Source organism: Lissotriton helveticus, chromosome 7, assembly GCF_964261635.1.
Source record: "Lissotriton helveticus chromosome 7, aLisHel1.1, whole genome shotgun sequence".
Taxonomy (NCBI): domain Eukaryota; kingdom Metazoa; phylum Chordata; class Amphibia; order Caudata; family Salamandridae; genus Lissotriton; species Lissotriton helveticus.
This window is the reverse complement of record NC_136068.1, coordinates 1183697901-1183725759: the sequence shown is the minus strand read 5'-3', so window position 1 is coordinate 1183725759 and position 27859 is coordinate 1183697901. Positions and strand designations below refer to the sequence as shown.

At 49.0% G+C, this 27859-nt stretch overlaps 1 protein-coding gene across 5 annotated transcripts in view; it reads right to left on the bottom strand.

The window, feature by feature from the left end:
• The window catches only part of BPTF (bromodomain PHD finger transcription factor), a 1855127-nt gene that overhangs the window by 1525705 nt on the left and 301563 nt on the right, over positions 1-27859 (bottom strand). For all 5 annotated transcript variants that reach the window (XR_013598794.1, XM_078654332.1, XM_078654328.1 and 2 more), the window contains exon 7: positions 24997-25184. Coding sequence is in view for 4 of the 5 variants with exons in the window: in XM_078654332.1 (XP_078510458.1) it covers positions 24997-25184 (188 nt within the window). In the remaining variant the exon portion in view is untranslated. The remainder of the gene's footprint in view (positions 1-24996; positions 25185-27859) is intronic.

Sequence of the window (27859 nt, the reverse complement as noted above, 5' to 3'; positions counted from 1 at the left end):
GGCTGATAGTCAGAACGGTCCTAGGATGCTTGATTCCGGTCCAGGAAAGACATGGCTTGGCAGTTTGGTCTGGACTGTTCCCATGAGGCAGGGTCAAGACTGATTTGCATATGGCCATGTCTGAACTGGGGTGGCTTGGTGAGCAAAATAACGATGAATTACACCCAGATCTGTGACTGGGGGTGAATGTTATGCCATTGTGTAACATTCCGTCCACCATCTTGTGTGTTTTGCCATCTGGCGAGCAGCCACTCAGTCTGGACACTAGTGTTAGTTCGTTTTTCAGGTGGCATCTCTAAGAGGCCCTCTGCAGTGCATTTTTTATTAAATCCCACACTGGCATCAGTGCGGGTTTAATGTGCTGAGAAGTTTGATACCAAACTTCCCAGTTTTCAGTAAAGCCATTATGGTACTGTGGAGTTCGTAATGACAAACTCCCAGCACCATATTCTCTTAATGTCATTACTGCACTTACAAGATCTAAGAATTGCCATAGACAGTGTAGGGGTACAGGGCTCATGCACCTGTACCCTCACCAATGGAAGAGTGAACATAGCTAAAAGGGTGTCTGACCTATGCCATGGCAGTGGGTTGTCATCATGGCACAGATGTATGCCATGTCGACTCTTCCCTTTGTTCTGCACCAAAACACGCAGCACACAATGGCAGTATGTGTGTAAAAGTAAAGAGCCTCTAAGGAGGGCACAGTAAGTGTTTCAGCCCTTAAAGATCTTCCCTCAGTGCCCTTGGCACCTATGGTACCATTTACAAGGGACTGATCTGTGGCCAAAAAGTGTTAATTGGGTTTTGTCGTATTGCAGTTTTAGGGCAATAACATAGGCCCTGGGTATCTGTTTGGCAAGAACCCAGGGCACACTCAGTCAAAGTACATCAGCAGTTTGGCAAAAGTTGAGGCAACCATGCAAAAAGAGGTCACTTTCTTACACCGGACTATATGGATACTTTTCCCATTGAATATTAACTTATTCTGCTTTACATTGAAATATACTAAATGACGTATATGTTCGATTTAAACTATTTGATGAATCTATTTAATAGCGAAGAATTTCTTGAGTTAACCACTTAATCTGTCTCAATATATCTCTGGCCCAACCAATATGAAAGGTCATCATAATTTAGGTATCTGGAAAACTTTTAATTGGTTAGATAGTCTCTCAATAGAACCATGCCTATGGTCAGATCACTCAGTCCTTAATTGTACTATATCTTTTGACAAAGTCAAATTACTAATAAGACTGTTTGGATCTGAAAAGTTAACTTTTAAAACATCAAAACGTCATCGCACCAGAAGCAAAGACAATGGAGAGAAAATATTTAGCTTGCTTCCACTGGATAGAACAAGAAGCTGATATTGAGGCACCACTAATTTCAATTGGTTACAAATGTAATAAACCTTCCCATTTTTTTCTTTTTCGGGGCTTATGAGAAAGTGCCTCTTTTTGCATGGTTATCCCCCACATTATGCCTGGTTTTGATGTGGTTTCAATTGTTGTGCACAGGGTCCCTGCCAAACAGGTGCCAGTGTTTTTTCCCTAAACACAAATCCCCATTGGGTACTCCTAACTCCTGTAAGTCCCAAGTAAATGGTAGCCTGGGTACTTAAGGCCTGGGAGCTGAAAAGGTCCCCTGGGATCCCCCTCACTGGGACCATGTCACTGCCTTTGCAGCCTGCAGGCCCCTGTGAGGGAAAAAAACGACAAAGTCGACATGGCACCCTGCCTGGTTTTCATGCCAGCCAGCACTGCCAGAAGGCATAGGTAGGTCAACCATAAGGCATGGTGCACTATATCACAGGAAAGGGCATACAATACTGAGGCCCACTCCTTAATATTGTGAGTGCCAGGGAAACCATTGAGAGTACAAAGGCTGGATACTCAACAACTCAAGTCCCACAGCACCATGATGGCGTCACTGAACACAGGATAATTTGGTATAAAACTACTCCTTTCAATAAATACCAAACTGATGCCAGTGCGGGTTTTATTGTACCATGTACCCAGAGGGCACATCAGAGGTGCCCCTTGAAAAACTACAAGCCCTTTGGGGCCTCTGTCCTGCTATAGGCAGCCAGCCTACACTAGACACGTTTCTGGATCCCTGGGTAGAGAGGCCTTGCTCTCTGGGACCAGAAAGAATGCACATCCTGGGCAGAGGTGTCGCACCTCCTCCCCCAGGATGGGCCAGTGCTCGAAGAGGGAAGCTTCAAAGGCCTGCCGCCTTTGTAATGTAACCCCCAGCCTCTGCTGTATTTAAAGTTTTCCCCAGGCCTATAAACAAGATTGGAAGTGACCTAAGAAGCAAGAAGGCAACCCTGCAGAGAAGACTGAAGACGACAACTGCCTTGACCCCAGCCCTACAGGCCTGACTCCAGCTTCTGCGAATCGGAGACCTGTCTTGCAGCCAGCAACCTCTGACAACCCTGGGAGGTCTGCTGCCTTCGAAAAAGAAACAAATCTTCTGAAGACAGCAGACCTGTCCAGAAGAAAACGACTCCAAGGGCTCCAGATCCATCTGGAACGCGATCCCTGCCCACTCTGCACCTGACACTCACGGCCCGAGTGGCTCACCTGTGCAGTGAAGTCTGAACAGCGATCCTGACCTTGTGTCCAGCGCTGGCTGACCTCTCCTTATCTACACGAAGCCACCTTCTGTGTGAATCCGGAGGCTTCCAACGACGACTTCAGTAAGAAGACTCAGTCGAAAACCACCTCTGCACCCGGAGCCCCTGGGCCTTGATGAGCTGAACCAACGGTGCCCCTACGACCCCCTACAACCCTACTTACCTCTGCTGTCATTTGTCTCCCTCCTGCAACTTCTGGTGCCACACCAGCAGCCTGCTTCCCAAAAGAAGACTACCCATTGAAAAGCACTGGCTGCCCGATGTCAAAATTGTACCCTGCACCCAGCCACCCCTGTGTGGCTGGTGGTGTATATTTGGTGCTATTTTGTGTGCTTCCCCTCCCCCCGGCTTAGCCTAAACCCCAAAGCCTGGCCCCTGCAACCGATCTGCTTGCATGCAAGCAGTGTGCTCAAGGAACTTCCAGTCTCCACTGAAACACATTTGGCCGAGCTCCAATTTTCACCTCTGCACCCGGCCGCCCCATGCCGCTGGTGGTGTATTTTTAGTACACACCTGACCCTTACTGACATTTGGGTCCGAAGACTGGAATTGTAAGTGCTTTACTTACCTGTCTAACTGCGATATTGTTTTCCCCATCGGATAACATTGAACTATTCTGAAAAGTTTCTAAGTGTTGATTTTTGAAAGTGAAAAGTATTTTTATTTAAAAACTTACTTAGCTTAGTGCGAAGTTCTTGGTCTTAAATAAAATGCAAACAAAGTATATTTTTCAAAAATTGGTCTGTATCTTGGGAAAAGGCTCAATTACGTCAAGTTCTGTGCAATACACTAAATGACTACTTTATAAACAACATCCAGTAATTAAAACCAGATATCAATCCTGGTAATTTCCCATGAACCACTGGGAAGGCTGGTTCTCCACTGTGCTTTCTCTCAGCTCTTCCACCTGAGCTATAGAAAAATTTCCACTCTTGCCCAAATAAAAATCTGGATGTTCCTCTGAACACTGTCCTGCAAACCTGATTTCTAAATAGTTTCCTCATTCTCGAGTACTACTAAAAGTGTACTTGAGTCATCAGCGCAAATATCCTCCTATCAAGTTCTTTATTCAAGTGTATTACACTAACATACATTCATGAATTATCTTGGAAAAATACATTATTTTACAGCACTTTGAATATAAAAATATGGACCTGGCCATTGTGCTGGATATATTTCTTTTTTTAAATTCTTTAAAAAAATACTTTGTGTGTCAGGCTTGTGTCTCCTGAGGGAGAGCGTTATCAATCAATGTCTTTACTAGATTTCAGTAGAGTTACATCGCAATCAAGCTTTACTTTAAAAATGTTGTGGGGTTCTTATCTTCTTCCAGGTTCATAGTTAAGAAAAATGTGTTTTTTTTGTGAAAGCAACCGCTGGTAAAACCATTATTAAATCATTTAAAAAAGTGTAAAAAACATTAACGTTAAGTCTTACTGGTCTCCTGTCTAGTTAAGGCCTCGACAGATGTTAATTGATGTAATTCTTCTTTGAATTTCTTCAAAACTGCTACACTGTGATGACAGATTTTCCTTTACAGCTGATATTAACCCCAGGATTACTTCTTTGTGAAAGAGCAAGTGCCTTGTGCAAGTTGGGATCTTGAGGTAGACATTGCTATGATGACTCGCTCATTACTAAGATGCGGGTGATCTTGAATGATCATGATCGGTTCCCCCTTATGATGATTTTATATTGTCAATCCTTAGTTTGTTCTATTGCTTTAAGGTTGCTTTAAGGTTTACTTTTAAAAATGTTATGCCCCTGCAAATAAGGGGGATGGAAGAGCCGCTTAACCAAGTCATTACCCCTTGCTTACAGGATCAAGTTTTTAGTTTTATGAAAGTTGCAAGTACCCTCCGAGCTTACTAATTTCTGGAGTCAACCTTATTGAAAATCATGTGATCAAACAGGAGAGTTATATGGTTACAATATACTAATAACTTGGGTAACACCTGAGCAGGCTTCCATCCTGCACACAGTACTGAGTCAGTACAACTGGAGGCCAATAAAGGTATAATCAAATCACTAATACTGTTGGATTTATCAGCTGCATTTGATACGGTTGACTGTGGCATCCTATTAGAAAAATAAGATGTAAGAATACTACCCACAGCGACTGCCAACAGTTTAGACTATTTTCAAGCATTCCTCCTATTATCCTTTGAGTTTCTGATCCCAATATACTGCCTGAGAGCATCTGGAACAACTAGTTTAGTTCAACTTTAAAAAACAAAATGTAGATAGTACTTTGCTCTTTGTAAAATTTGGAGTCCCCCATCCTTGCACTCTCAGTGTGTATGAGAAGAACAAATGTAAATCAGATAAAAGACATCTTACAGGAAGATGGGTTAAATCTCCAGAAAGTTTGCAGGAGCTACACAATGTAGTCCAAATGAAACGTGGAGGAGACGAGACTTGTGTTAGACAGAGACACAACAATGAAAGTTGCACTGTGACACAGAACACATCACTATTGGTAGAAAAGGAGTAAAGACTACTCAGCACAAAATCTGGACCAATCCATCACACATCAGGGATTAAGCAGGATCATACTCCAGAAAGTACATGGGAGCAAAAATATTCAAAGAGGGTTTGAATCCAGGTCACTGAATTTTAACTTACAAGAGGGTATTTGAACGTTGGCCAAAATAAGATGGTTCCGAACTCAGCTGCAGGAATTAAAGATTTGACATAGGAGGCTAGATAAACTGACAAAAAGCAGGAAACAGCTTGGGGAAAAAGGATGAGTAACTGAAAGTGTTCAAAAATATAAATCGAGGGGGCGTGGCATCGGAGGCGATGAGCTGAGCCTGCCATTTTGATTTGCTTAGTGGCGGCGGGCCCTCGCGCCCTCGACCTGGCTGTGAGTTGATTGCGGATCCCGGCTGGCGGCCATACGAGGAGAGGCGGACACTGGGGTGCGGAGTTGTCCGAGTGAGCACCGGGAGGCCCGACGGTGCCGGGAGCCTGGAAGCAAGTTGCGAGGCCCGGCGTGACCCACAGACGCCTCCGCCTGCGGAGGCATCGGGGCTGGATGGGTGAGCGAGCCCGGTGCCGCGAACCCCCCCCCTGGAGACGGCTCGGGTGCCCAGAGAGGCGGGGGCTCCTGGCCGGACTGCTGGTGGCCTGCCTGGAGATTGGGGTGAGGTGTGGATGGGAGAAATGCTGCCCTGTACACCGGCGTCCCGGCGAGCAGAAGCGGCCGCCATTTTGCATCCCCCGCCGAAGCTGAAGCGCCTGAGACGAGGAGGCTGCCCTGCTCTGCAACGCTCCACTGGGCCTGGAAGGTGGATTCCGGGGGAGCTGGCGAGAGGACATTGAGACGGCGGCGGGCCTGACTGGAGCAAGGACGAGTGGAGTGCACCCCGGCGGATGGTAGCGGCCGCCATTTTGTACCCTTCACTGGAGCGGAGGCGCCGGAGGAGAGGAGATCACAATGCTGTGGAGCGTAGCGTTGGGCCCAGGCTGCAGGAGGGGCCCCCGGAGGAGGTGGCGCGGAGGTGAGCTGGGCGGCTGGGGGCCCTGGGGACCGGAGCGAAGGTGAGCGGAGAGGGGCGGTGAACTCCTGCGCGCCCCCCGGGGAGACGAGGCTCCGGGCCCCTGGTGGTGGTGGACTTCCCTCTACTCATAGACGCGGCGTGTGAGACAGAAGCGGAGCGTGCCGTGGTGCCGCGCTCCGGGGACTGGGGGCTGGGTCTCTGCACTCTGCCCCCCCCCTGCAGCTGGGTTGGCAGTCGGGCCCTGGATGTCCGGAGAGTGTGCGGGGGCCTGCTGTGACAGTGCTGAGGCCCTGGGAGTAGGGCTTGGGACAGAGCCGGAGGCGAGGTGAGAGGTGGGGGGAGACAGGCTGCTGCGGGTTTCCTGGGGGAGAGGCATGGAGCGGTCCAGGTCCCTGGACGGCGGCGGTGGGGCCCACCCTGACCGTGGGCACAGACAAGGTGGACATAGAAGTGATACGGGACACGGTCCTCTGATTGGTGCTTTGGGGCCTTGGCCTTCATACATTGCTGCCCCCTGAATCCCTGCCCCTCTACCCCTTGCACAGCGGTTTGGGCACTGCTCTGGGTTGCCGGGCCCTGACTGGTGGCTGTGCTACGATTGTGGGTACCCGGAGCATCCGCCATCGCTGACCGGGGGTGGTCCGGAGAGCCCTCGTCCTCGTTGCCTGTGTTGTCACCGCCTGAGGGTCCTGGTCGGGTCAGCAGGCGGGGTGGTTTGTACATTGCTGTCACTCGCCACATTGGGTCCGCAACTTGAGGGCACCGCCGGAGGGGCGAGTGGCACGGCTTAGGGTGGACCCCCCCCTTTGATTCTTTGGGCCTGTTGTGCAACGCCCGGACCCTATCGCGCTGGACGCGCTGACGGGCCGTGGACCTGGCGTTGACGCAATCCAAGGGGGGCAGAGCGGACTCGGTGGTGACATCCAAGAACACCTCGGTGGTGGCCATGTGGGGCAAAGCAGGAGAGATGGTACCAACTGAGAGTTCCTCCCAGATCGCCGAGGATTCACCACCGGTGACCCAGGCCCTTATGGCCTCCTTCATGGCCGAGCTCAAGTCGAAGATAGGTTCCCTACGTTCTGAAGTGCACTCATGCGTTAAAGAACTACGAAAGGAGGTCACTGAGCTGGGCGATCGGGTCGATGGGCTCGAGAAAATTGTCGAAGAGCGCACAGGGGATCAAGAGCAGCTTTGGCAGAGATTAGCGGCGCTGGAGGAGCAGCACATCGAGCTACAGGTCAAGCAGGAAGACCTTGAAAACAGAAGTCGCCGGAACAACCTCCGCATTCGGGGTGTTCCACTTGAAGCAGAGGGAAAAGACGTCATGGCCTATGTGGCGCAGCTCCTCCACGAGGTCTGGGGGGATGAAGAAGCCCTCCCCCGACTTTGGACCGTGCCCATCGGGTCTCCGGCCCTGCGGGACGAACGGGCATACTCCCGGACATCCTGACAAGAGTGCACTACTTCACTGAGAAGGAGGCCATTCTGAAAGCAGCAAGGGACAAGCCAGACCTCACCTATGAAGGCCACAGGATTCAAATCTTCCAGGATCTGGCCCTCAACACCCTGCGCAGACGGAGGGCTTTTCGGCCGGTGACGGAAAAGCTGTGAGCCCTTCACATCTCCTACCAGTGGGGCCACCCCTTTGCCCTCAACTTCCACTGGGAGGGGAAACGCAGGGTCATACGGTCCGACCGAGAGGCGGTGCAGCTGCTTAACCTGTCGGAGTCGCCGGCAAGCAGCCCTTCTCGACCGAGGCACCAAGAGAGAATCCCGGCCCGCCCAGACTGGACCACGGTTCCGCGCCGGCGCCGCTCTCCCCCGGTGGATGAGAGATCTTCCTCGAAGGCCAAGCAAGACATTATAGCGCATATCCGTTCTCTCGAGGGTGACCGTGAAGGACCGGGGTCGCACCCGTCAACCCCGTGACTTAGCGCCCAATGAGAAGTACTGTCTTCACGGCTTTTGTCGCTGTGGAGGTCGCCTCTGCCCTCCGGCCCTGACGGCGCTAAGTGGCGCTTACCTCCCATCCGACTGAGATACTTTGCCTGATCGCTGGATGAGCAGTTACCTCTTGAACCATTTCGACATAGGACATGCATCGCTGCTACAGGATGCGCCTCAGACACCCTGGTTGAGCGTATACTCTGTGCCCTCTGCAGCTCACTGTCCTTCCCTGCGCATGTAGTGTTAGCATTATGCGACACAGAGGAAGGCTCCCACCCCCCACCACTCGTGCAGGGAGTCCGGAGGAGCAGGAGGACCGAATTGGTCACCCTGCATGAACCACTCCAGACGGCCTCATGCTGAACGACGCCATGCTACCCTGACCGGTGTAACTGCATAGCACCCCCGACTCCTGATCGGGCAGCAGGGGTACCGGGGTTGCTGTCTCTTGTATTTCCTGTGGGATTTACCCCTCATACTGTTCCATAGGGAGTGACATTCCTGAGTGCGTCCAAACCCTTGGGTAGAAGATGCCTGGTGACGGGGGCAGTCCAATGAGGCCCTGTTGGCCATTGTTGACCTTAGTAGTTACGGGGCCTGATCGGCTGCCTATTGAATCTCTTCCCCCATTTTTTTTCTCCTCCTTTCCTCCTTTCCTGCTTTCTGTGTGTGGCGGGGTGGAGACGGGGAGGCTGCAGTCCCCTGGGTGGGATGGGCAGGGAAGGGTTACCTCTGTGCCTCCCCCCTCACACTGGCGGTTGTGGGGAGCGTGGGCGGATCCTGATTGATGCGCGCTATGGCCGTGAACATCCCTAGGCCCTTGAAGGTCTTGACATTCAACGTCAATGGCTTGAATTCCCCTAATAAGCGCAAGCAGGTATGGCGTTTCCTTCTCCAACAACAACCCGACATTATATTCCTTCAGGAAACACACCTACTGCAGGGAGACACAAAACGCATGGCGCATCCCAAGTACCCTATCCAGTTCTGGGCAGCTACGGACACTAAAACGGCGGGAGTAGCCATATTGTGCAGAGCTGGCTTCAGGCGGGGAGACACGAAACCCTATAGGAGTGGAGCGCTTTCTCAAAGTTACAGTACACATGGGGCGGCGCCAAATTTACCCTATGTAACATATATGCACCCAACCAGTTGCAGGACAGATATCTCCAGACACTTCTGCGGGATCAGATTCCATGTGGTGACCCGAACATGATATTGGGAGGGGACAATTTAGTCTGGGACCCGGACATGGACCGTAGCGATGCCGCTTTCAATGGCACCGGAGCGATGTCCTCTACGCTGCGCAAGCAGATTGCGGACTTGGGGTTAATTGATGCATGGCGTTACCACTGCCCGGAGCTGAGAGACTACTCTATTTACTCGCACGCCCACAGGTCCTACTCCCGCAAAGATTTTCTCTTTATGTCGCTGGAACTGCTACGGGACACGTTAAGAGCCTCCATCTCGGACATATCACTGTCGGATCACGCTCATGTTGAGCTGCTCCTCCAGGACCCGGCCGCACGCCCCGCCCGAGAGGCACGTTGGTTTTTGCCGCCGAGCATCCTCCGGGATGCAGTGGATGTTGACAGCCTTCGGGAGGCCATAGATTCCTATTTTGTTTCCAACGACACCCCGGAGATGTCCTTCCCGGTAATATGGGACGCCTAAAGCCACGATCCGGGGACACATCACTTCCCTGGCAATTGCTCGGAGGCGTGCAGCTTGCAAATTGGAAGCTGATCTGGCAGGGAACATTAAGACAGCCGAGGTGCAGGATCGGAAACGTTCGTCACTAAAAACTAGGAGGAGATTAGCTAACCTCAGGGGGCAGCTTCGGCTTTTACGCACCAATAGGGCGGAACACTCTTTGCTAGCACTGAAGCAAAAGTACTTTGAGGGAGGTGATAAGGTAGGACGATTACTGGCGGGGAGGTTGAGGGCACGTGCAGCTAAGGCCCATATAGCTAGTGTCCAACTACCGGATGGGTCGAGAGCTGTCTCGGAGAAGGCTAAGGAGGTCGCTTTTGTGGACTACTACGCCACCTTGCACGGGAGGGAGCCCGCCTTGGCAGACGCGATCGCGGCTGTCCCCGACGACTACGAGGGGGCGCCACTACCTTCGGGGAGTGCGGCGGAACTGGAAGGCTCCATTACTGAAGACGAGGTCACGGCGGCAATTAAAGCTCTTCCTTTGGGGAAAATGCCAGGACCGGATGGCCTACCCCTATGTTTCTATCGCACATTTCAGACCCAACTTCGACCCTATCTCCCAAGGTTGTTCAACTCCTTTACTGATGACATAGGGCCGTCCCCTGACATGGGCATGGCGGAGATTGCATTGATCCCGAAACCCCGGGAAAGACCCCACGATGTGTGCTTCTTACCGCCCTATTGCCTTATTGAATACTGATCTTAAAATATATACTAAACTCCTTGCCAAACGTTTAGATCCGTATATGCCGTGGCTTGTGGACCCTGATCAGGCTGGATTTATTCGAGACCGACAGGGTGCAGATAACGTACGTAAGCTTGCACACCTCGTGGGAAAGGTACACCACTGGAAAATCCCGGCTTGCCTTCTCTCCCTGGACGTGGAGAAGGCGTTTGACTGGGTGGACTGGGCCTTCCTTAGGGCGATACTCCACATATTTGGGTTGGGCCCTAAGATGATCTCAAGGATTATGACCCCATACATAGAGCCGCAGGCCAGAATCCGGGTCAACGGTGGTTTAACACCACCGCTAGCGATACACAGGGGCACCAGACAGGGGTGTCCCCTCTCGCCCCTATTGTTTGCCCTCGCCCTGTAACCCCTCGCGGAGATGATACGACGCGAGCCGGACATCCACGGAATAGTTCATGGTGGTCGGGACAACAAGGTGGCGTTGTTCGCAGATGACCTGAATCTCACCCTTACGCGCCCACGGGAGTCTCTACAGGCCATCCATAGGGTGCTTTGCCTATACAAGAGGGCCTCCGGCCTCAAGATCAAGCATGATAAGTCTTGGGCTCTTAATCTCACCATCCCGGCGGAGGAGATTCCCTCTTTGAAGGAAGCCGTGCCCTATCAGTGGGCTGAGCGCCATATTCGATACCTGGGCCTCACTCCTCCCTGGACGCTTGGTCATCCGTGAACTGGCGGGAATGCCGAAAAGCGGTTCTAGAAGATCTACGGAGGTGGAAGCCTCTGATGCTGTCGTGGTTAGGCCGGCTCAACGCTGTTCAAATGACGATCCTTCCCAAAATCTTATACGTGTTCCAATGCCTCCCCACCCCAATCCCGCTTCACTGCATAGGGGGACTGCAACGCGAGCTCACGTCTTTTGTGTGGGGCGGTAAGCAATCCCGTTTTTCACTGAAGATCCTTATGGCACCACGGGATGGGGGGGCTTAGCTTGTCCCAACTTAGTGCAGTACTATTGGCCTGCACACCTCCGTTTTGTGATAGAGTGGGGGGTGCGAGAGAGTGAAAAAGGATGGCTGCATATGGACAGGGCGGTAACGGGACGCTTTATCTGGGATCTGCCGTGGCTCCATCGGACAGCCCGCTCTAAGAGCGCATACATGGCGGTACCCACGAAGACGGTACTGGACATTTGGGACAACATTGCTGTGTATAAAGGGCTTACTACGTTCCCGTCTCCACATACTCCCATAGCAGCGAACCCACAATTTCTGCCAGCTCATCAATCTCGGGCATTTGAGAAATGGACGCCAGGACACTGCAAAGTGATCTGCGATCTCTTCAAAGGGGGCACACTCAAATCATTCGATCGATGCCGGGAGGAGTTCCAACTACCGCCAACGGCAAGGCTGCAGTATGCTCAACTGCGCCACTGGGATTCAAATGGGGAAATGAGCCAAGCAGCCACGCGAGCCTTCACCCCTTTTGAAAAGCTGGTGCGCTCCCTTGGGGGACTAAAGAGGCTGATCACCCAGATCTACCACATCCTACAGCATCCGCTGCTTGTACTCACCCACCCATACCACCGCCAATAGCAGCTAGCGGTAGACGCGGACATTGAACCTTCGCAATGGGACAGAGTATGGAGAGATATCCCCAAGGTATACCGGAGTATCCCACAGAGGGAAAATGCCTACAAACTTCTAACTCAGTGGTACTACACTCCTCTGCGGTTGCATAAGATGTTCTCCAATGTTTCCCCACTGTGCTGGAGATTTCGGACTGCAACAGGGGATTTCGTGCACATATGGTGGACGTGCCCGCTCCTAACTGTTTTTTGGAAGGAGGTCCTCAGTCCCATTAGAGGGGTGTTGGGGTTCCCTTTGCCTGAAGCCATCAGCACAATCCTACTTGGCATTAGTCCTCCCGAGCTCAAGGCACTCACCCGCAGCGACTGGATTTTGACGCTCCAAATGCTGGGAGCGGCCAAGCAGCTTATAGCCTTGTACTGGAAAGGGACTGAAGCACCTCCCATAGCCTCCTAGTTTGTGCGGCTCTGGCACGTTCTAGCGATGGAGCTCCTCACAGTGCGAATACAAGCGCGCGACACACGCTTTGGGGCGGTCTGGAAGCCCTTGGTACGTTACCTCTGCTCAATAGAACATGCACGACACATGCCCACTAGACTCCGGACTCTGCACCTTTTTGACAACGCTGTCACTCCCGCAGACCCCAATAGACTGCTCCCTTAGACGCCCTGCAAGACGCGAGAGCTGCTGAGGTTGTCTCTAGCTAGCTGACGCCCCCCCCCTATTGAGTAGCACGCGCGCCCTGTTCACACGACGCTCTCCCTGTCTCATGCTTCCTATAACTTTTCCACACTTCTCTCCTTCCTTTCTCTATCTCTAGACCTCACATGTGCTTGTTGGCCCCTGTTGGGTCGTCCATAAGTATTGGGCTAGCTGCCCGTCCACCTAGTCTTAATGGCCCGGTGCTTGGGCTCCACGCGCATTGAGTAGTTATGACAGCTGATGTGAAGCCACGCGGCCGTCCCCACTGGGGTTGTAGGCAAGGCGCTGTGTTACCTTTTCTTTTTTTTATATATATATGCAGGACTTATGATCTAATTGCTATTTTATACGCGGCCGGCCTCGATATGACGTTGTAGGCTTAACGCTGTAACTATGTGCCCCTGTCAGGGGAATTACTTCACAAAATAAAATAGACTTGGAATAAAAATATAATCTAAGATTTTAAAAGCAGTTCCCAAAAGAATAATTTAGGTTTTCTTTGCAATTCTGACGTTTAACAGTAGGATTTTATTCATGGCAGATGTAATAAAATGTAACTTATTTCCAAATGAAGATTCAAGTGACTGAAACACTACAATACAAAACTACCTGCACACATTGATCAAGGAAGTAAAAAGCCTATTCGAAAAATAGTATTTGCTCGAGCTCGCTCCAATGTGCTCCCCCTGTCGATTTGTAATAAGATCACGTTTTGAGAGATACAGGTTTAAGACTATGGCTGATGGGTCAATTGGTAGATAAGTTTAAAGTTAATTCAGGATCTGCAAAAATGTTACCTGGGGCAGACATGCAACAGGTGATTCACAACTTCCTTTTCTTAACAGTAATGGGAGCAAAGGAGCACCTACAATCTTTAGGAGAGTTTGTTAACACACGGACTAAGGAGATAAGAATGGAATTGTCAGGCCTTAAAGATGACCTGGAATCATTTTCCTCAATGAGTAATATATTTTCAATCAAGTAGAATTTGAGGTGGAAGCTAACAGGACCTGGATTATGTAGTCAATCAAGAGCCATGAGGGGGGCATTCCTGCTAGGTGGGAGGGGAGATGTGGAAAAATCAGTGAAGGGCTGTGAGAGGGAGGGAACAGGGAATGCAAAGTTTATCAGGGAGTGACAAGTGTTTCCTTGGTTTATTTTTAAAGGTTATTAATAATATGTAGTCTTTTTTGAGGGTAAATGGTGGAAATATTAGGGTCTGGGTTCCACTAGATCATTGGGCTAATCGCAATGCCTAAGTCACACCTGACTCTCTTTTAGATGCTCCCTTTCATTGGAGCTGTTCCGGACACAGTGCAGTTTCAGGCTTATCCTCCTGAGCAGCGAGGCCAGGAACCGCAACTGGGTCAGAGGCAGACCCTTTTCCCTTCCCCAACCAGATCTTACAGTAGTGACAAATTAATCACTCCTGTGATGGGGTGGATAGAAGTCTCTATCAGATATCGAGGCTATTCTCCTAAAATTACTCTCAATCCCTATCCAGATAGGCACAGCACAACTGCATTTCAAGGATTCTAAATTCTTTCTCATACTAAACATTTTGAACAACTCCTCCAGACCTTTTGGGGTTGACAGATATTAACTCTCATAACAAATTGAAAACAATTAGGATTTTGTGATGCCCTAAGCCGTTCGCCATTTCAGAGAGTTAACATTAATAAATAGCGAACAGAAAAACTGGATTTAATGAAGGACAACTTCTTGATAGCTTCTGGGGTCCACTTAGTAGGTATGTGAATCTCCAGATCCAAGCTATGCATTGTATTCATAGCCAGCTCCCTCAAAGTAAACTAAGAGCAAAGTAGTCACTAAGGTCATTCTTAACAGTAAATAGCTTATGAAATAAAGATAAACCTAGAGATACAAGTGTAGTTAACAGGAAGTTTACCATGCCCAATGTGGGTACAGCTTGCTGATCCATAGGGAAGACCCCACATTAATTCAAATTTAGAAGGGGAATAAGGAAGATAAGACTTGAAAAGAATACTAACAGCTTAATTAAGTTAGCAACTTTAAGACTGAATTTGCCATCTAGAATTCAGTGGGCCCTCAAATATAACTCACCAAAGCAGATAGTCCTCTTCAAAGTTATCATTAGAAGTTTTCTGATAAATAATATTTTAACAATGAATTGTCTGTGAATATACCAACTGCTACACAAATCTATACGGACTGCAGGAAGCCATGGATACTATGTAGTTCACTTTATTGCTTTAACATTAAGTTTATTTGAAAACTGAAATAACTAAACAACCAAAAGGCCTGCTACAATTTCTATTGATAGTATGACTGTTTAACAACATAAATCTATCAAACTCAAAATCCTCCTTTAGCCACGTTTCCGGATGGAGAATGATACATTTATTGTGCCAAAATCACGCCAAGAAAAGATTTAGGTCAAAAGCTTCATCGCAGGCACATTCCAAAATAATGATACTCGGATAGAGTTATGAATGCTGCCAACCCTTACTCATATACCATGGATTCTGAGACAAGAGAGGAATGGAAAATTGATTAACATGTAGGCACTGGCTATCCATAGCTAGGTAGGGTAATCTTGCAAGCAAGAATTTTCTTGAAGACAAGTCACTCCATAATCCCTACCCCACTTCCATGAAACGGACTATCCTTCCACAATCTCAACAGTTGGCCTAAGTGAAGCCCTGAATTAAAATGTGGTGAAATTTAAAGAAACATAATGCAGGTATTTGCCAAGAATACATGAAACCTCTGAAAGTTTATATGAATCCAGACTTGACAATACTAAAGTTATTTAGCTTTAACAAGTAAGTCATGACTACGGTATAACTAAAGTACAATCACAACAGCAACTGCCCAGCAACCAAATGAAACCACTTGTTGACTAGTTATATTATAAGAAAGGTTCTCATCTATGGATGGCATTTTCTTTCTTAATATTATAAAGTACACAACATATTATGTCCCTTTTTCCCATTAGATACATATATTTTGTTTTAGAACTCATTCAATCTGTACCCCTATTCACAGATTTATTATACCACCAGAACGGAATATGCTACTTACCAGTATACATCTGTTCTTGGCATGTAGGGCTGCTGACATTCATATCTGTGAATAGATCGCCGCCTAGTGTTGGGTCCGGATGATTGCACTTTGTTGTCCTGGAAGAGTCTTCGAAGTATCACGAGGTAGGTGACTCCTCCCCTGGAATACAGTGCGCATTGGCATCCTTTCCATGCTCAGATTGTTTTTCGCCATTGTGGCAGAGGTAGAGATAGGAAAGTAAGAGATGTCCATGCTAGAGATAATGCTGCAGCTGCGACAGGCGCCGGGGAGGATGGCGGGCGATATGAATGTCAGCAGCCCTACATGCCAAGAACAGTTGCATACTGGTAAGTAGCATATTCCGTTTAAGGCATGTGGGCTGCTGAATTCATTTCTGTGCATAGACTGAATAGCAGTATCTCCTCTAGCGGTGGCCACCTGTGCCAGCTGCAGCAGTTTGGAAAAGAGTTTTGAGGACAGGCTGACCTACAGCAGCTTGCTGTTTCGCTTGCACGTCTACACAGTAGTGTTATGTGAAAGTGTGTATGGTGGACCATGTGGCTGCCTTACAGATGTCTTCTAGTGGAATATTTCCTAGGAAAGCCATGGATGCCCCCATTTTCCGTGTAGAGTGTGCTCTAGGGGGGACTGTTAGAGTGCCTTTAGCTTTTAGATAACATATTTGAATGCACTTAACTATCCATCTGGCTATTCCTGACTTTGAAATAGGATTTCCCTTGTGTTGTGGTGCAAAGGCAACAAACAGCTGTTTTGTCTTCTGAATGATTTTGTTCTGTCCACATAGTATAGCAGAGCTCTCCGGACGTCTAGCGTGTGCAGGGCTCTTTCAGCTACTGATTGTGGATTCTGAAAGGATACCGGCAGTTCAATTGCTTGATTAATATGGAAGTTGGATACGACTTTAGGCATGAATTTAGGGTTTGTTCTAAGAACTACCCTATTAGCATGTACCTGCTTGAATGGCTCTTCAATTGTCAGTGCTTGCAATTCGCTCACTCTTCTGAGTGAGGAAATGGCGACTAAGAATGCGACTTTCCACGTTAGGAATTGCAATTCGCATGAGTGTAGAGGTTCGAAAGGAGGTCCCATGAGTCTGGTAAGCACTATGTTTAGATTCCAGACTGGGGAAGGAGGGTGTCTTGGAGGGATCACTCTTTTCAAGCTCTCCATAAATGCTTTTATAGCTGGTATCCTGAAGAGTGAAATGTGTTGTCTGTTCTGAAGGTACGCTGCTATAGCAGCGAGGTGTAGTCGTATGGAAGAGTATGCTAAGTTACATCTTTGTAAATGCAACAGGTAGCATATAATGTTTTGTATGGAAGCGTCTAATGGGTTGATTTGGTTATTGTTGCAGTAAATAACAAATATTTTCCATTTGGCTGCATAGCACGCGCGCGTGGTAGGTTTTCTTGCCTCCCGAATGATGTTCATGCAGTCTGGGGGCAAGTTGAGGTATCCGAACTCTAGGACCTCAGGAGCCAGATCGCTAGGTTCATCTGATTGGGATCTGGGTATCTTATTTCTCCATGGTTCTGAGTCAGAAGACGGGGTGCCAGGCACAGTCTTTGATGAGGAACCACTGAAAGTTCTAGGAACGTTGTGTACCATGGTTGTCTCGCCCATGTGGGAGCAACTTGGATCAGGGTGAGCAAGTGTTGCCGCAGTTTGCGTGCCACCAGCGGGATTAGCGGTGCTGGGGGAAAAGCGTACGCAAATCTGCCTGACCAGTTCATCCATATCGCATTGCCCAGTGACTGCGGATGTGGAAACCTGGCGGCAAAGTACTGGCATTTGGAGTTTTCTTTTGTGGCAAACAGGTCTACCTCTGGGTGACCCCATTCCTCGAAGAATGGTTGGAGAACCTGGGGGTGAATCTCCCATTCGTGTATTTGCTGGCTGTGCCTGCTGAGCAGGTCGGCAATCTGATTGTCCTTCCCTGGTAGGTCTTCTGCGAGTAGAAAGATGTTTTTTGGGATCGCCCACCTCCATATGCTCTGCGCCAGATGGGACAGCTGTGGAGAATGCGTCCCCCCCTGTTTTTGGATATAGTACATTGCGGTCAAGTTGTCCGTCCGGATCAACACCGTCTTGTTGTACACGTATTTTTGAAAAGCTTTTAGGGCTAGGAATATCGCTAGCAGCTCTAGTCGGTTGATATGCCATTTTTTCAGTTTGTTTGTCCAGAGCCCTTTGTGAGAAGTTGGCCTGATATATGATGCTCACTAGTTCTAGTGATCACCTTGTATCAGTCCAAACAACCCTTATGGTGATTGGTTGTAAGTCAACCTTATAGACCAGCTATCCTAATGGTAGCATGGACAAAGCAGTCTTAGGCTAAACTCTTTTGGCATGTGAAGCCAGCTGTTTTACCACAATATAACCCCTTGAATTCCAGATGAAAGGACACCACACAGGTTGTTATGAAAATAAACCATATATTTATTAATAACAAACACCTCTGAACTCTTTATGAGGTCAGAGGGCTAAGCACATGACAATCTCTTAGGAAAAATACGATAAGTTGCACAAAATTACAATGGTGCCTCAGGGGCACGACAAACCATATACTAAGTAAATGGTATAAGGAAATCGATAGAAGGAATGGAGCTGTCCAGAGGCTGTAGGATCGCTGGGACTACGCTATCCTAACTTCAGGTAAGTAATAGGAGGCCCACGGGACACGTGTGCAGAGTGTGAACTCACACGCGAGATGCGTAACAACGTCTATGGACAGTACAGTTCAAGAAAAAGGTGAGTACGGACAATCCTGACTGGTTAGGACTAAAACGACTGTGAATCTGGACACTAGGAGAGTCAATCTACCTATGAGCACCAAAATGCTCTCGTTACCTCACCCACGGGCGCATAGGTGCGAAGTCGTGTCGGGTTTCTGCGTTGAAGTCTATGGAGCCTGAAAGAAAAGATGCTGCAGGCGACCAGGAGGAAGATGTCCGGTGTGATCCAAGGGTGGATCAGGAATGCTGAAGACCTGAAAGCAGAGGGGACAATGTTCAAAGTCACAAGCCAGTGACTGGAGTGGAACCAGGAAGGAACCAGATGCTGTAGTCGTGAGCAGGTGAAGAGTGGACGCTTGTCTCTGCAGCCACGTGGACCAGGAGGGGTCTTCGACGACCAGGATGGAGGCACGAGCTGTCCCACGCAGGCTCTCGCTCTCGGCGGTGTCGGATCCGGAATTGGAGTCAACAGGCCTTGGCAAAGGCAACCCACGCGGTGAGTGAAAAAGGCGTCTGGTGCCGACTAGGAGAGTCCGGGGTGCCCCTCTTTTGGAAGGGAGCAAGGGCCAGTCTGGAGCAACCAGACCAGCAGTGTAGCTTTCAAAGTTCTTCGTCTAGGAGGTCACTAGCCAGCCGGCAAGTGACCAGACAACGCGTCGAGCAGCAAACAAGCAGAAGGGCCCCACGCAGATCTCGTGGAGGCTGGAGGGCTGATCTTCGGCGCAGTAGCTGCTCGGGGCTGGGGCTTCTCAATCCCCAAAGCACTTGGTCGAGTTACCTCGGGAGTTGTGCTGGAAGCGAAGTGCAGTTTCTTTCAAGATGGCCGGTCCCACGTGTCTCGTCGCACCCACGGATCTCAGCTGTGCTGCAGATGTGAGTTGAGGTCGGAGAGGTCTGGGAATCCGGGTCTCGTCGGGCTCTGAAGTCTGGATCCTCGAGGGAAGACGACAAAGTGAAGCCGCTGGACGCTTGATGGTGCCTGCAGTTGCAGGGTGGACACTCCCTGCCCACAAGGGAGATTTCTTCAGTCTTCTGTTGTAGAAAGTCGAAGTCCAGACTTTCTTCTTGTAGAGTTTCAGTTCAGGATTAATCTAATTTGGAATGGGACCAGCTCCTACCTTTATCCTGCTAAAGGGGGCTGTACTGGTGACTAGGTCCCTCCCCTGGGTGGGACCAGGAAGGGGGGTGGTTACACCTCCTATCCTTTGTCCGGTTTCGCGCCAGAGCTGGGGCAGGGATGCCCCAGCAACGGGTTTGAACCGGTGTATGCACAGGACACCTTGTGTGCCCCAGGCAAGTCTCATTCCTTTCAGGCCTCCCCACCTCAATACACAAAATCCTGCCTGGGGTGGTGCTAGCACCTCCCAAGGCAGGAAACCATTTGTCCAGGCCTCCCACGCTTGAAGAACTCCCAGCAGCAGGAGGTCAGACTTGTGTCTTTGGTGGCAGCATCCATTTTGTGATGCCAAGGCTCGAGTTAACTTTAACCGGGGTTCACAGTTACATACATGTCGTGTCCCTCTAGAAGGGTGGAATGCTACCCCGTCGCCAGAATTGGCGAGGGGGTAGTATTCCAATTCGTATGACACCTTACTCGACATGTTTTGATAATGCTATACCAAAGTTAGCATTTAACCGCGAGGATTATAATGCACTTAAGAGTATATGGTATAGCGTTATCATGGAACAGCTATAAGGACTTGGTTCCGCAAGCTGCAGACAGGCTCAGCTCATGCCAGAGCATCATCTCACATAATTCCAAGCACTCTGCCTTCAGGATTGATAAGGCCTGCCATAGGAGTGACTGATAGGAGTATATGTGTCCATTTTGGGGTTAGATATAGGTAACTATATCTACAGCAAAGGGTGATTACACCACCTTGCCCCAGCTGTCTTAGCAGCCAGTTGTGTCAGTTTGGATGGCCAGCCAGGGGTGGCATAATACATGCTGCAGCCCCTGGTAGGCCCTGGGTACACCTATGCCCTGGGTACCTAAGGTACACTGTACAGGGACTGATAAGGTGACCCAGTATCCAATTAGATATGTACCTAAGGTACATGGAGTCCATTTTAACAGAGAGAGCAGGAAGCCTGGGATCCTGAATAGCAGGATCCCAGGCCAACTAAGTCAAAAACCAGCAAAACACTAGGCAAAAAGTTGGGGGTAACCATAGTCAGATATCCACCTTCCTACACCCTTGTACTGTGTATTGGAGGAGATGGGCTCCCCAGCCTGTTAGTGATGCGCCCGCTGTTAGTACTAGTTGTGGAACTGGCTCTTGGAACAGTCGCCCCTTGGAAAGGTTTTGTGGGTTCCACCACTGCAGAGTTGTGAGAGCGACTGTCCACCAACACTAGGTCTTTTAGTTGTCCACGAGCCTGGTTCCATTGCCGTGCAAGGCATTCCTGTAATGTGCGCATCTGGAGTCTGGCATGGGGACAATGAATATGCAGGAGGCCATCATGCCTATGAGCTGCATGAAGACTTGAGCCGTCAGGGAGTGTTGTGGCAGGAATTTGCGAATGAGTGTCTGCATGCTGGCTATCCTTGCTGTGTTTGGATATGCCTTTGCCACTGAGGTATCTATGGTGGCTCCCAGGTATTGCTGTATATGGGAAGGTTGCAGATGCGATTTTGCGTAGTTGACTGAAAAGCCGAGGCTGTGCAGCAACTGGATTGTCCGTGACGTGTGTGCTGCACACTCTTGGTAAGACTTTGCTTGAATTAGCCAATCGTCCAGGTAAGGGTACACATGGACGTGTTGCCTTCTGAGATGCACTGCTACTGTGGCTAAGCATTTTGTAAAGACTCTTGGAGCCGTGGTAACCCCGAAGGGCAAAACCTTGAATTGGTAGTGTTGCCCTTCTATTGTGAATCTGAGGTATTTTCTGTGGGCTGGATGGATGGGTATGTGGAAGTACGCATCCTTGAGGTCCAGTGTTGCTAGGAAGTCTCCCTGTTGTAGCAATGGGAGCACTTGTTGTAGAGTGATCATATGGAAGTGCTCCGACAGTATGTATTGATTTAGGGGCCTGAGGTCCAGTATTGGTCTGAGGGAACCGTCCTTCTTGGGAATAAGGAAGTATAGGGAATATACTCCTGTCCCCTGCTGATGGAAAGGGACTGGCTCTATGGTCCCCTTTTCTAGCATGCTTTCCACCTCTTGTTGAAGTATGGTGATGTGTTCTATGGACATAGGACGATGTCTGGGTGGTATGTTTGGTGGCGTAGAAGTCAGTTCTAGGCAATAACCAGACTGGATAATTTGTCTTACCCACCTGTCTGTGGTGATAGCGTGCCAGACAGGTAGGAACTGTTGTAGTCTGCCTCCGACTGGTGTTAAGTGTTCCGGAGGCAGCGGAAGGAAGTCACTCTTTTGTGGAGGCGGAGGCTCTGGTGTTATTGCCTCCGCGCCCCCTTCCCTTAGGATTGTTACCTCTGTAACCACCTCTGTTTGTGTTCTTTCTGAAGGAACCTTGTGTGTTACCCTTGTAGGAGGTAGATGTTTGTGAGGCATTTACTCGTGTGTTTGCTCTGTATTAGGAGCGCCGAAAGGAGCCCCTGTGTTGCAGAAATTGCAGTGCACCAATGGATTTTGCTGTCTCTGTGTCCTTTTTCATTTTGTCCAAGATGGTGTCCACCGCAGGACCAAATAAAAAGTCTAGGTTAACTGGCTGGTTTAGAATGGTGGACTGGACTTCATTCTTGAAGCCGGAAACCCTTAGCCATGCATGTCTGCGGAGAAGGACACTAGTATTAATGGACCGAGCTGCGGTGTCTGCAGCGTCGAGTGCACATTTAAGGAGGCGTTGGAAATAAACTTCCCCTCCTGGATGAGATCATTTGCTTGTGCTTTAAAGGGCTCGGGCAAATGTTGTATAAGGGATTCGAGCTGATCGTAATGTGCTCTATCGTAACGAGCCAGTAGAGCCTGTGTGTTAGCTATTCTCCAAGAATTGGATGCTTGTGCAGCTACTCTTTTGCCGGAAGCCTCTAGGATTTTGGACTCCTTATCAGGGGGAGATGCTTCCCCTGTAGTTTGGGAGTTGGCCCTTTTTCGTGCGTTAGCACCCACTAGGGAGTCTAGTGGCAATTGACCCTTGATATAGGTGGGGTCAGTAGGAGCCGGTCTATACTTTTTTTCTATTCTGGGATTGATTACCCGTGCCCTGGCCGTGTCCTTGAGGTTTCAGGTGCATGTTTTAGGACGTCTTTTAGCATTGGAAGTGTCTTGACACTTCTGTGCAGTTGTGAAAGTGTCAAAGAGGAAGTCCTCTTCGACAGGGTCACTGTGCATGTCCACGTTGTGGAACTGTGCTGCCCGGTCTAGGAGTTGGTTAAAGACTACTGTGTCATCAGTGGGTGATGGTTTAGTAGGGTAAGTAGGCACATCTGGGATAGGATGTGTATCATAGTGGTCTGTTGGCTCCTCCCAGGGTTCCTCTGGATCTGGATGTTGAGGAAAGTCATAAAGGGGTTGTGGTTGATACCCTGTGTCCCCCTCATCGTCATCATGGTTAGAAGGTGAGGTAGGTGCAAGTGGAGTGGAGGGCATGATAGGTTGAAAAGGGAGTGAGGGCCTAGTGGGAGAAGTGCCAAAGTCCTTTTTCTTGAGTGGGATAGGTAAATCAGGAGCAAAGTCCAAAGGCCTCTTCTTTCTATGCAGGATGGTAACTTTACCAGTGTCTGGGTTAATGTAAATCTTTGCATGGTCCTCGGATGGATCTGGGTGGAATAGTTCTTCCTCTACAGTCCTGGGTTTAGGCTTGGACCGTTTAGTGTCGACAGAGGCAGGTTTGTCGATGACCTTTGGTGTTTTGCTTGATTTCTTGGGCTCGGGCCCTGATTTGTGCTCGACTCGTTGTTTCGGATCGACGGGAACTTTTGGGTCGACACGTTGTTTGTGCTCTGTAGGATTTTTTTGGGCGCAAGCCTTTTCTCGGATTGACGGCCCCCTTGGGATCGACTGGTGTCTTTGGAGCTGTTGCTTTGGGGTAGACAGGTTTGTCCGGCTTCGATGGCTTCGGTACGGCACCGGATTGCGTGTCGACGGTTTTTGGAGCCGCAGGCGTGGTCGGGTCGGCGACCTTCTTCGGTTCGACGCCCTTCGGTTGCGTGCCTTTGTTCGGGTTGACTGATTTTTTGGGGTCGACGGATTTTGGCTGACCGGCCTTTGCGGTGTCGACAGTCTTCTTTGGCTCGACAGTCCTTGGCTGTGCAGCCTTTTTCGGTGCGACACCCTTCGGATCGACGATCTTTGGGTCGGTAACCTTCTTTGGGTCGGTAACCTTCTTTGGCTCTGGAACCTTCTTCGGGGCGATGGTACTGGGCCCTGGGGTTTCTGATGGTTTCGGTTTCGGAGCCGGGCCGGAAGGCGGGGCTGTCGAAAGTCTTTTTTGATCTTGGCTCAGGCCTGTTGGCGATGCCTCGACCGGAGCCTTTGGCGAGGGGTCAATTGGTGTCGGGGGCAATGTACTCACGATTTGTCCCGACGGTAGTTTGTCATCGGAGTCAGAGTAGTCCTCGACTGTGACGATCTCTAGGTCCGAGTCTTGAGCGTTGACTAGCTCCTGGTCATCATCGAAGATGTTCTCTGGTTCTGGTGCCTGTCGCTGCATTTCTTGCCTGGCGGCCCTTCGGGTCCGTATAGTCTTTTTCGATCGGAACTGGGCGCAGGCCGAGCAGGTTTCTTCCCTATGGTCTGGGGAAAGGCACTTTTTGCATGTCTAACAGTATGGGGGAACTTCAAATTGCATTGGGAGCACATTTTGAAAGGGCTTCTTTCCATCGACGGTCGGCTCACGTGGCGTCGAAAGGGCCCAGCGGCCCCGTCGACGACGGATTCGAGATGTAAAGTTGTATAGAGTAGAGAGGTACCGAACGGAACAATACCGACGAAGTCGAAGGCCTTTTGGCCTTTAGAAAATGTTTGTTTCGATTCCGAGTTGGATTATAGGAGTTTGCATCCGAACCCAATGGCGGAAAAAAACAATCTGAGCATGGAAAGGATGCCCATGCGCACTGTAGTCCAGGGGAGGAGTCACCTACCTCGTGATACTTCGAAGACTCTTCCAGGACAACAAAGTGCAATCATCCGGACCCAACACTAGGTGGCGATCTATGCACAGATATGAATTCAGCAGCCCACATGCCTTGAACTGTGTCATTTAATCAAAATACCTTTATCCCTAGATGAGAACATCTCTCATGCAATATATAACAAAAGTTAAACAGAAACGTTAAACAGAAACTATGCATGTGTAGTATTCCAAGAGAGACCAGAAAACATTTTTTTTGCTGTTTGCTACAATAAAGGTCACACAATTACATAGTGTTGAGAAAGGGTCATCTCTTGTAGGACTAACAATACATTTCATGTAAAATGGAAAAAAAACTAACCTCTTTGCCATCTTTATAATACCTATTGGCTTCATGAACAGCTGCAGCAACTTGTTGACTTTTCAGCTGACTCAGTTTGCTTTCAGGATTTCGTAACCTTGTGACCATTCGGGTTGATCCAGGAGTCCCTTTCTCTAGGCCTGGAGAATCACCAAATTCACTGCTACTTTTCTCCAGCTTAAAATCAACTAAAAGCACAAAAAAACAAGTTGCTTGCAATGATTACCAGGTGGGACATTGACAATTGCTTCATATCTGCAGACTCCAGATTCCAAATTGGATGAGGTTCTAGTTGGGAAAGCTGAGATGCTATATTCCAAGGCGTAATAAAAAATACAAATGGTATAAGAGTGTATGCATAAGCTGGTCAGATCACACTGCAACGTTTTTGAAAAAAAGCACCCATTTACATATTCAGTTCCATCCAGGTATACAGGTCTCTCAGGGACCAGATACACTTCACAACTTGATGTAGTAGAGTGCACAAGTAATGCACAGACCACTTATGGAGGAACAGTCATCTGGCTCTTCAATTAAACATAAAGCTGAGTTTTGGAACCTCTCCTCTATGTATGATGATAATGATGTCTAACAGGAGGAGGAAGGGTGAGAGAAAGCGAGTGTACTGGGGATGGATAGGAGGAAAGAGAAAAGCGAGCTGGATGTTTTCAAGGTATGGTGGGGAATGAGCTTCACCACACAGAAAAAGATAGGTGGTACTGTGCTGAGAAAACAGTAGTTCTGACATCCCAGACATTCACTGATTTTCTTCTGATTCATCTGCAGAGTATCCAAATGTACTGGAATTCAATCAATATATATTGATAATAAATCTGTTCCACTCATCATATTGACACCAATTCATCAAGCCGTCTCGTTCATTTTAACATTTAGTATTTTATTCAGTTCAATGAGATGCCACATTTGGGTTCATTCCAGGTCCAATACATTTCGACTACAAAGGCTTCCTCACAAGTCAATTCTCAAAACATTTGTTCAAAAATGCAATAGTCTAATTCTGTACCAAGCTATACAAATCAACAATTTATCGAATGTCAATTTAAATTCGAAAACACTCTTCAAGTTCAACTCTGCACCCAAACATCAAATTCAGATATCAATTACCCTAATTCTACCATCAATAGTATTGTGAACCTCCAATACTCAGGAGTATTGATTGTCACACATGTGGATACTGAATCGGACACCCTCTTAGATTGCAAATACTGTTCTTGACACCAACCGCCAATAATCACAAATGAGAAAAGCTAGAGCTATTATAAATATCTACCCACTAATACCAAGGCGGATGGAATACTGGGAAAAGCAAGGCCCTCGCCCACAAACTGTGGTATGGTTTATCATTGGGTTTCCCACATCTGGGCCTCTTATAGGTTGAGGTGAGCTCAATCAGATAATGTGGGGGCAAAGTTTTTTTTTTTTAATTACAATTCGATATCAGCATGATAAATAATACATAACAGAACACATACTTCAAGACATCCATCGTTACGCCTTAAAAGCCCCAATCCAGACCAAGGCCCCAAACATAAATTAACATGAAGTACAAACTTTATTATACATAACAGAGTTACTTACCCCGCCATATAATCCCTCACCGCCCCCAAATCAATAACCCTAATTTCCTTTTCCTGTATCCTTTGACGGCATATCAACTGTATTCCATGTTGTACACATTTAGAAACTTTGCCTGCCACACCTCAAAAGGAGGGGCCTCTTGCTGTAATCACAGTGAGGCAATTGTCAATCGAGCAACCGCCGTGGCCATAAAAATTATATAACGGTATTTTTATAATAACTGTCCCCGACGGTAATCCTCCCTGATACCTAGCAACATCATGAGAAATCTTAACACAACCCCGGGTTATTTCTGACAAATACCTCTCTGTTAGACCTGTCTGGATTTTTTTGCGCAGTCCCTCCTCATTATTATTTATTTTGTCCCCTTTTTGCCCCTCATACCCTTACTATTTTTTGTGTCTACTACTTTTTAGGTGTTGGTCAAGGGGATAGGTGTTCTTTTTCCCCCCATAATCTTTTACCTCAGGCCCAGAGGCCTGTTCTGACAGGGAAGCTGGCACCACCTAAAATGGTGGCCACCAACTGCCCCCAACTGTCGCACCTAGAACTTGGCCATAGCTTAACATAGGGCATTCCAGAACCTTCTGGTCCATGCTGGACCATTGAAGGGCAGCCTATAAAAGGCGGAATGCGAGGCAGCCATTTTGTCTACCTGTGGAAGTCAGCTGGAGGACAGGTGGTAGCTGAGGGTGGGAAGAGGTTGGACTCAGGGTTGACCTCCTGAACTGGGAGGCTGCTTTACTGGTTTAACCCACTATTCCCCTGTTGGTTACTCGCCCTGGCCCCGCTGTGGGAAGTTGCTGGAGACCCTGGGCGCCTAGTTTGCCCCTTTCTAACTAATAGTGGGGAAGCCCTAGGAGAAGGAGACTGCAGCGCTGCGGAGCGCAGTCCTCTGCCCAGAGACTGGTAATTGAGATAGACTGTTCCCTGGTCCCTGATTCTCTGGAGCGTCACCTCTCACCTGCTGTGGTGGAGCGCCACTGAGGAGAGTAGAAGCCAGGAGAAAACGGGCTGATCCGCCCTTCTGAACCCCCAAGTTGGCACTGGACGAGCGGCGCCGTTGTGGAGCCGAGTTTGTGTGCCCTGTGGTGAGAAGCAGACCGGGGAGAGCCCTTGTCAAGTGCCCAGAGGAAGAGCAGCGTCAGACAATCAGCGCGGTCTCCGGAGGTGAGACACTCCTCTCTCGCGCATGCCCAGTGGCGCTGTCAGGCTCCGTGAGGCGGAGTTGGAGTAGTGCAGGCGGGAGCGAGGGAAGCGTCGC